The following is a 9,149-nucleotide window of genomic DNA, read 5'->3' on the forward strand; positions in this document are numbered from 1 at the left end:
CCCTCCTGGCAGCCGACCTCTTTCCCCACTCTCGATGCCCCGACCTGGGGCCGCACGCCTGGAGGAGGTGGGGTCCGGATGCCCTCGGAGCTGGGCCAGGAACCCCAATTCTGCCGGCGCAGGGGGCCCAGGGCAGTCTGCACCCCGACCTGGCGTTCATTAAGGCTGTTAATGCTTTCACTTAAAGAGGGGCTGGAGAGAGGAGCTTCCATGGGGATCTGCCAGGGCAGGTCCTCAGCTCCTTGCTGCTTCTAGAGACTTTACATGAGGGAAAAGAAAGAGTAAAACTCATAATCCCCTGGGTTTCTTGCCCTTTCCCGTTACAGAGGGAAACTACCTTCTTGTTTTTCTGTGTGAGGTGTCAATTCAAGTGTTTTGCTAAGAGTAAGTTATTGAAGTACTTTCACGCATGTGAGCTTCAAGTTAAACTTGTCTTTAAAACTTGTCAAGAGACAGAGAAAAACTCCTGCGTTTTTGGAGTGTTGAATGTGACGAGGAGGCGCCTTTGCCCAGGAGCAGCCCTTCCCCCTGTGATCTCTCACTCCTTACTGGCTCCCTTCACCCACTCATTGCTGCTCTCCTTCTGGCTTTGCTCCTTTTATCCAGGACTTTTTTTGGCTGCTTATTTCCCTCAGGTCTGACTTTCCATGCAGGACACCAGAAGGTTTGCTCTCAATATTTCAAAAGGTTACAGGACGCCTCGGGGTTAGATTATATGTGTGGCAGTGGTTAAGGCATGGACTGTGATCCATGGTGTTACTTTTTAGGAAAGTTCTTTTTCCTAGGAGTGAATTATCAGCAACTTTCTGACAGCTGGTTGTTGCATTTATGTTATTCCAGCCACCGAGTACCACCTGGGCCTGCTGAAAGCAAAGCTTGCAAAATACAGAGCTCAGTTGCTAGAACCCTCCAAATCCTCGGCCGCCAAAGGAGAAGGCTTCGATGTGATGAAATCTGGAGATGCCCGGGTGGCACTGATCGGTTTTCCTTCTGTGGGTAAGGTCAGTGAGTGACTGCAATAACCAGGTGGCAGGTGTGCTTCCAGTCTGTGGTTAGCAGTGCCCGTAAAGCAGATATCCGTCTTTTCTTCATCTTTTACCTCCTTGCCGTGAGTTAACAGAAGGTTTTTCTCTGCTGAGGGCTGGAAGTTAGAGCGAGGGGAAACGCTCTTCTGCCTTCTGAGCAGTGGTGCCCTGTGGTAACAGCCCAAAACTCACTCTTGCCCAGCCCCAGCATTGCTGAGGAAATGGGTGAGAGCACAGGATTTACTTTTGTTCCGTGGAAGTGCTGGCTGTCCCATCACCCAGTTTCTGAAAGCTGACGGACTCCTTGCTGCTGCTCGTTCTGCTGGTGCTTTGACTTGTGGATCTCTAGTGATGCAGGTCTCTTGCCTTTCAGTCCACGTTTTTGAGTTTGATGACCTCCACTGCCAGCGAAGCTGCGTCTTACGAGTTCACAACCCTGACGTGTATCCCAGGAGTCATAGAAGTAAGTAGGATTCCCCTCCTTGGTGAGAAACCCAGACATGTAAACGCGTCTGTTCACAGTTACGCTTGTGCTACCACTAAGAACCGGTGATATCTGAAATTCTCTGCTTACTTCTGCTTTAGACTTCAGGAGATCTAAAGGGTTTACGGTATCAGGTGTTCTGCAACCTGCAGTTCTCTGGGTCACATCACTCCTCAGGATTCACTGCCTGAGCCAGGGGGCTTTCGACTGACCAGAGCAACGCGACGATCCTCAGCTGAATTTTTTATAACTGCTGTTGGTGCCATTGGCCAGATGGCTGGAAACCTTGACAGATTTGTTTTTAATGAAGCTTTCAAAGAGGCAATCTGTACTGTGATCAATTTGGAGAGAAAATACAACTGCTCCTGTCCTTGAGGAGTTTTATTAGTGGTGGCCTAAGCATCCATCAGTAAACCAAGTGGTAAAAGGGCGTTCAAACTGACAAGTGTCCAAGAGTAATGAGAAAATCGGGGTCAGAGTCGAAAGCAGAGCTAAATAATGAAAGTACCTGTGTTGATGTTAGAGCAAACACGAATACTGTGATGTGTCCAGGCGCAGCCATGAACTGCAGCCAGTTGCAAAAGCCGCTGCTGAGGACTTTACTGCAACAACAGCTCTGAAGCCAGTACCCCTACAGATCCCATGAATGAAAGTCTGCCGTTATTTCCCGGTACCATAAGACCTGCAGCGCGTCCAAATAATTCTGATCCGTCTCTCTGAGGGATGGTTGGCGCTTGTTTGTTACTGTGCTTTCTCGTTAGACCGCAAAAGGAAGGGTTGGGTTGCTGGATTTTTTTCCTGTCCTTTCCATTTCACCGACTCAGGATAACGTGACCATTGTGCTGTTTTCCTGGTGCTTTGTCAAACTGCAGCCATGTGGTGCTGTAGGTCAGGACCTCGTGTACCGCCATGAGAGGTGTTGAACGCGGCTTCGTAGGAAACGCTCCGGAGGTCACTGTGACAAAACAGAGCCCTTGGCTTTGTGCGAATTGTCCTGCTCTGTCGGGTTCATTCGGTCCCACTCTCTTGCAGGATTTGGACCCCAGCACATGCTTTGGGGCTTTCGAGGCAGCTCGGATGCCCCGCGCCAGGCTCTCAACCTTGCATCCTTCTCTTTCCTTTTCAGTACAAAGGAGCCAATATTCAGCTGCTGGATCTGCCTGGAATCATCGAAGGAGCAGCACAAGGTTGGAGGAGCTCTGCGTTTCATGTAAAGTAGGGATTTGCCCTCAGTAGTGTCTCAGGCATTAGCAGGTTTCCCGGGCCAGTAGTTCCTACGTCAGCTTTCCAAATTTTGAAGTCCTTGGTCTTACGTGAGGCACGATTCTTATCCCTGAGCCCACGTAAGGTTCTATATGTAGCAGAAAGATGCTTTTCTGGAGGTGGGAGCCAAAGCAAGCCAGACACTTCTCACCTTCTTGCATGAGTGTTATCTTGCTCATCTGTTTTGTGGTACAGAGGAAATCTAAAGAAAGATGCTAGAGAGGCGGAGAGGGAAATTACAGCTAAACAGTAACCTCTCTTGACTAATTTCTTGAGTTCCTGCCAGTCCTCCCATGACTCCTGATTCTGGGAAGAGATGTTGGCTTTAACCCTGTGCTTCGTCTTGTCCTGATTGGTTAGTCATGGCAGAAGATGCCTTGTGAAGCTTAGGAAAGTCATGTCAGAAGATGCCGTAGAAAGCTTTGGAGAATCTCATAATGCTCTCTTCTTGGAGGAGCACAGCCTGGTTAATAAGGTCTCTCTCCTTTTTGACCAGAAAGTGTGCATAACCACTGCACAGGGGCCTGTGTCCGTGTGCTGCGTCAGTTGTCTCTGCTCCCTGGAGCTGCTGTTGTTGCACATGCGTGGGGACATCTGTCCTGCTGGCAGCAATGTCACCTCCACCCGTGCAGCCCCCTAGAGGAGGGCTTTACACACGCTAATTCCTGTAACCTGTGGTGGAGGAGCAGCAGCAAAGAGCATTTGGTAGGGACAGGATGGATGAACCAGATAAGGCTCACTTAGGGGCCCCCCAGCAGGTCACTGCAGCCAGTGCAGCGCTGTGGAGTCTCTGTCCTTGCTCCCAAGCAGTTGTGCAGGGCAGGACTCCCTGCCTGGTGCAGAACTTGTAGCTGTTTTCTCTTGCTGATGCCCGGCTGTCTCCTCTCTTCTCAGGGAAGGGCAGAGGTCGGCAGGTGATCGCCGTGGCCAGGACGGCGGATGTTGTTATTATGATGCTGGATGCCACAAAGGGTGAAGTACAGAGGTGAGCGTGTGCTGCTGGGCACGTGGAGCTGTGGGGCGGTGGGCCAGTGTTGGGGGTTCCCACATGCCCAGAAAATCTGCCGTTTTCATGAAGTGGTGTATTCGTGCTTGTTAGTGAACCGGTCCTTAAGCTGTTGAGGATGAGATGGAGGCTGTGCTGTGTTAGAGACGTGCTCGCTAACTGTCTTGGGCAACTCAGCTGAAGGATCATTCCCCTAGGATGGCTGTTCAGAGACGAGGATGTCAACCTAGATTTCCACCACAGGCTCTGTCTCGCCTTAGCTGTGGTTTTTAGGTTGGAGCAAAAGCTTTCGGCAAGGCCATATCAACATGAAGGTCAAAAAGAAAAGATGTGGGTGTCACCTGGCTGTACTCAGTCTCACAGCTACTAACACGCAGTGTCCCTGCAGGGCCTTGCTGGAGAAAGAACTGGAATCTGTTGGAATCAGGCTCAACAAAAGCAAACCAAATATCTACTTCAAGGTGAGGTTTCCTGCGCTGCTGCAGGTGCAGCTTGTGCCTGGCTGCCTACTCGAAGCCAAGGCCTGTTGGACAGACTGGAAGGGGGGTGTGTGGATTTTGCAGACTGTTCTTATGTTGCTTTATTGCCTTCCTGCAGCCGAAGAAGGGCGGAGGGATCTCCTTCAACTCAACTGTCACATTGACTCAGTGCTCTGAGAAGCTCGTGCAGCTCATCCTTCATGAATACAGTATCCTTTCCTGAAAGGGGAGACCCTTAAGCCAGCAGCAGCTCGTGAGTCAAGCGGAACCTGCTGTGGGACAGCCCTGCTGGGTCTTTGGTGCTTGCTGGGTTAACAGGCTTTCACAAGCAAGCTCAGCCTCTTGGCTCGCAGCACATGAATGTGTTGGGATTTGGGCCTTGACGACGTTCACCTCAGAAATCTTCAACGCCGAGGTCCTCTTCAGAGAGGATTGTTCACCTGATGAGTTCATCGACGTGGTTGTAGGCAACAGGGTCTACATGCCGTGCCTCTACGTGAGTATCTTGGAAAAAGCCTGCCTTCTGCTGCGCCGAGCATCTCCCTCCTCTGCTGGAGGAAACGCTGGCTCTTCCTTGTTCCTAAAGCAGTAACAGTTTGGGGTTTAAGAGGTGGAAGCGCAGCTCCACGGGGAGCTTTTTGTAAGCGTGACGCTCTGCATGTGTTCCCTGTGCCCTCTTGCGGTGGCTGCTGTGAAGCAGCACAAGCTTGCCCGTCCTGGTGCCGCGGGGTTTGCTACCACGCTCCAGAGCCTTCTGTTCCTGCGCTGCTGGTGCCTTGTGCCAAAGGTCACTGAACGGCTCCGATAGCAACCAGGTCTCTAGTGAAGTCAAAGGTACTGCAGAAAGTTGCAACTCGTACTGCAGAGAGAACTTTAAAAGGCCCAGACTTACGTTTACCCTTGTGAATTTTAACTGTTTTTTTTACGAAGAGCCTTGGCTTGTCCTCTGGCTGACAGGATCTGAGTTTGTTTCAGAGGCTGGAACTACCTTCTTTATACCTCCATGTACACGTCTTCCTTCCTTGCAGCGCTGCTCAATTGTCTTCCTAAAGCGCGTGTTGTTTTTCCTTTGACTTAGGTTTATAACAAGATTGACCAGATATCTATGGAGGAAGTGGATCGCCTTGCTCGGAGACCTCACAGTGTTGTTATCAGGTAGGAACCACATGTGCTGGCCTGACTGGTGCGAGGGTTCGTTTCACACCCTTTTCTCCAGCTTCTCCCAACAAGGGGCTTCTCCCCGGGCTGCCTGTAGCTGCTGCAGTGAGAAACCGAGCCACTGCGAGGCTTTTTCCAGGCTTCCTTCCCCCAGCGAAGCTGCTGGGCTTCTCCACACTGTCTGCATGGCAGAGTAAGCCAGTCTAGCTTGTAGAAGTGCTGAAAAATCTGACTGGGGCTTTGCTGCTTCAAAGCTGCTTGCTCTTCTGAAAGCCCTATTTATTTCACCGTGTGTTTTTCCTTTGCTGGCCTCATTAGAGACTTTTCCCCTTGTTAGCTAGTTCTTTAATAGACATTTTGCCTTGTTCTGGATTTCTGAATCACAGCAGCAGTAAACATGGAGGTGTTCCTGCTGTTTTGCAGCTGCGGCATGAAGCTGAACCTGGACTACTTGCTGGAGAAGCTCTGGGAATACCTGGCACTTACCTGCATCTACACCAAGAAACGAGGACGTAAGTGACCATCAGCTGAACGGAAGGTTTGAAAGGCGCGAAGGGCTGCTGCTCCTCAAAGGCAGACAGGCTGCCCACACAGCCCTTGTCTTATCTTCACTTGAAGAGCTGAATTTTCATAAGACTTTGCATGATGAGACAAGGAAATAAAGCGTGCGGGGTCGCAGCTTTCTTCGGTATGATGTGCGCTCTGTGATGAAGTGCTCAGCCCATCTCCACCCAGAAGAGGTCTCCTGTTCCATGCAGGGCTCCTGAGACCCAGGAGTGCCTTTAATCCTCCTTTTGCTTTATAATTCACTTTGCAGCGTCTCCCAGTGATGAAGGCACGGCTCTAACATGTTCCCATTTGGTTGTGAGTAGCTGTGACCGAACTTGGGTGGACATGAGGAGATTAAAGAACTTTCTGTGAGCTTGTTAAGATGCAAAATCTTGGGGATTTTACAGAGAACTGCAGAGCGATTCGGTTTTACTTGAGCAGGTGTGTTTTGACTTGTTTGTTTGAAGTCAAGTGTTTGGAATGGAGTTGGAGCAGGTGGATTGTGAGCAATCTGTTGACATTGGTAACTGTTCTTGTGGGTACTGCAGCATCTGCAGAACTCATTTGATGCTTTCAAGTGCCTGGGTACCTGTTCCTTCTGGGAGCTGGCAAATGTAACAGGAGGAGGAATTTGGGAGTCGTAAGCACAAGCACATGTGAGGTGGTGTCAGCATATTGGAACACACTTGATGGAAATCCAATGCTTTTCTCCCCCACCCCTCCTGCTTTTCCACAGAGAGACCAGACTTTACAGATGCCATTATTCTACGGAAAGGGGCCTCTGTGGAGCACGTGGTAATTTCTCTGCATGTTTAACGTTTTCTTGTCTGTAGAAGGCAGGTTCCTCTTGGAGCCTGCTGTGATTTGTGCTTTGTGAAGCTCAGGACGCGTCCTTGTTTGATTTTATTACCTTTACTGGTTCTGTCTGCCTCAGGTTGCTTTCCTAGGTTAAAAAAAAAAAAATACTTAATGCCTAAAGCTTATAGAAGTTGTGGGAAGGGGTTTTATGTGGACTGACGATTTCTGTGTGTCTGTTCTGTGTTCTTCCGAGCACTGTTAACTGGCTCCTAAAGTCCCTGCTGTAATTTCTGACACGGAGCTGAGTTGCTTCTAGTTCCTGGATGTCGAGCAAGTTGTTTGCAAACAACAAAGTCATGGAACTGGCTCACCCACTGTCTGTCTGTCTCTCTTGCAGTGCCATCGAATTCACAGATCGCTAGCCAGCCAGTTCAAATATGCCTTGGTGTGGGTAAGTGTTTTCAGAGCAAATGAAAACCCTGTCCACGGATGTCTCTGGCTGGTCTGCTCTTAACCCTTCTCCCCCTTTTGCTTTAAAGGGGACAAGCACAAAATACAGCCCTCAAAGAGTGGGCCTGACCCATATGATGGAGCATGAAGATGTCATTCAGATTGTAAAGAAGTAACCCATTTTACCGGTGCCTGGCCTTGTCTTTAGAATTGGAACTGACCACCTAAAAGCAAAATAAAACAAAAAAAAACAAAACAAAACAAAAAAGAAAATGAAAAAAAAAAAGGGAAAAGAAAAAGGAAGACATGTTCCACAGCCAAGAAAGCAAGAAAGCTTCCGTGAAGCTCCTTCTCTTGGAGGAAGGCAGAAAATGAGGCTACTGTACCTGCAGGTGGGGATGGGGAAGATGAGTTTCCATCTGGCAGTGTTTCAGGCAAAGTAATGTTTCTTAAAAAAGGGAGTCAGGTCTTCTAGGACACAGTTCCCGCAGCCAGCAACGTCCTGCCTCTGGTGGGGTTTGCACATGGATCCGTGGGTTAACCTGTCAGCAGCTTGCCTAACAGGTGGGAAGTTTACAGGTTGGTGTGAACAAATCAGACCCTGTGCTTTGGGACAGGGATGCTGGGGCTGAGAGAAAGTTGCTGATGCTTTGCTGCTTGTCCATTCACTCAATTTAAGTATCGATCTGAACTGGAGGCAAAGTTCTCCCTCCCGTGCTTACCAGGCACGTTGTCTGCTCAGCTTTCACCACTGGAGGCTTCAGTCTCTGCTCCTGAGACAAACCCCTGGTGAATTCATGACGGTCCCACCTCAATTAACGTTCAGCCGTGATGCCCCATGCGTCTCCTTAGCTGCGCAGTAGGGTTTGTAGGACATCCTGGTGCGACTGGTGCTGCTGGAGATGAGAAACAAAACCTTGTTAATGACTGTTAATGACTGATTAACCTGACAAAACTGCAGCAAAGAGCCCGAGGCTGCAGTGGGGATTCACTTCTGGCATATCCCTCGTCGAGGAGCTGTCTTGGTGGGTTTCCTCCTTCGTTCTTGTCCTGCCCTTTAGTGCCCCGAGAGTGTTGCTGGGGATTTCCTTCCTCAATTGTGCCCCTAAATTCCAGTAACAGCTCTCTGAGCTCAAAGTACCACCCCGCGCTATGGGTTTGACCCCAGCCCCCTTAAACTTTGATGCTTGTTTGGATATTTTTCATCAGAAACCTGGGTTTTTTCTAATCATGCTTGAATTATTCAGTATTATTCAGTATTCCTTGAATACTGATGCTGAACAATTCAGAGTGCCTGATAGAGAAAAGCTCTTGCCTTCTGGGATCAAGAGTTGCCAGTAGCTTTTATTTTCTTTCATTGGAAAATGGTTCGGTCTGCCGTGGATTCTTAACTGTGAGGACAGGTCTGACTGCAAACTTGTCTGAGCAGGGCTCCTTCCCTCTCCTTTGTGCTCCTCCCGACCCCTTACAAATGGATCGAGCAGAAATGGAAGGATTATTTTATTTGAGAAAATAAAAATTGCTATTTCATGCGAACCGTAGGTGTCCGTCTGAAGCGGGCAGATGGTTTGGTGTGTTTTCTAACTCTCTTTATTTTTTTTTTCCTTTTAACCTTGGGCCACCTGAGGAATCGTGGATGCTGTTGCAGGAGGTGGTAGCGAGGAATAGCTTGTGAAGCGGCTGCAAGAGGGCTCTGAGGACTTAATGCAGTGTGATGGGAGATAAATAGATGTTGTACACAATGCCCGAGCTAAGAAGGTGACTTTGAACTCCGTGAGCTCCTTTCCCTGTCTCTGGCTTTGTTCACAGCTGGAGCACAGAGCAAATCCCGACCGCGGTGGCAGCGAGCGGAGAGCGAGCTCCAAATTAGCCACATTATTGCCTGATCTGGCTGGAGCTCGCCGGCGCTTCTCTGTGTGAATTGGGTGGGATGCTGT

The 9,149-nt window shown here is 49.5% G+C and overlaps 1 protein-coding gene across 1 annotated transcript; it reads left to right on the forward strand.

Moving 5' to 3' along the window:
• Window positions 1-840: 840 nt before the first annotated feature.
• Window positions 841-7,458, forward strand: DRG2 (developmentally regulated GTP binding protein 2; the record flags this gene model as incomplete). Its single annotated transcript, XM_009877776.1, has 12 exons — window positions 841-1,001; window positions 1,399-1,488; window positions 2,636-2,696; window positions 3,667-3,757; window positions 4,167-4,239; window positions 4,376-4,466; window positions 4,656-4,753; window positions 5,336-5,412; window positions 5,839-5,927; window positions 6,701-6,759; window positions 7,160-7,213; window positions 7,302-7,458. Coding segments are annotated over 12 exons (1,031 nt in total), but the record flags the coding sequence as incomplete, so codon positions are not given.
• Between the last annotated feature and the right edge of the window lie 1,691 nt (window positions 7,459-9,149).

The sequence above is a fragment of the Apaloderma vittatum genome, unplaced genomic scaffold, assembly GCF_000703405.1.
Source record: "Apaloderma vittatum isolate BGI_N311 unplaced genomic scaffold, ASM70340v1 scaffold29451, whole genome shotgun sequence".
Taxonomy (NCBI): Eukaryota; Metazoa; Chordata; class Aves; order Trogoniformes; family Trogonidae; genus Apaloderma; species Apaloderma vittatum.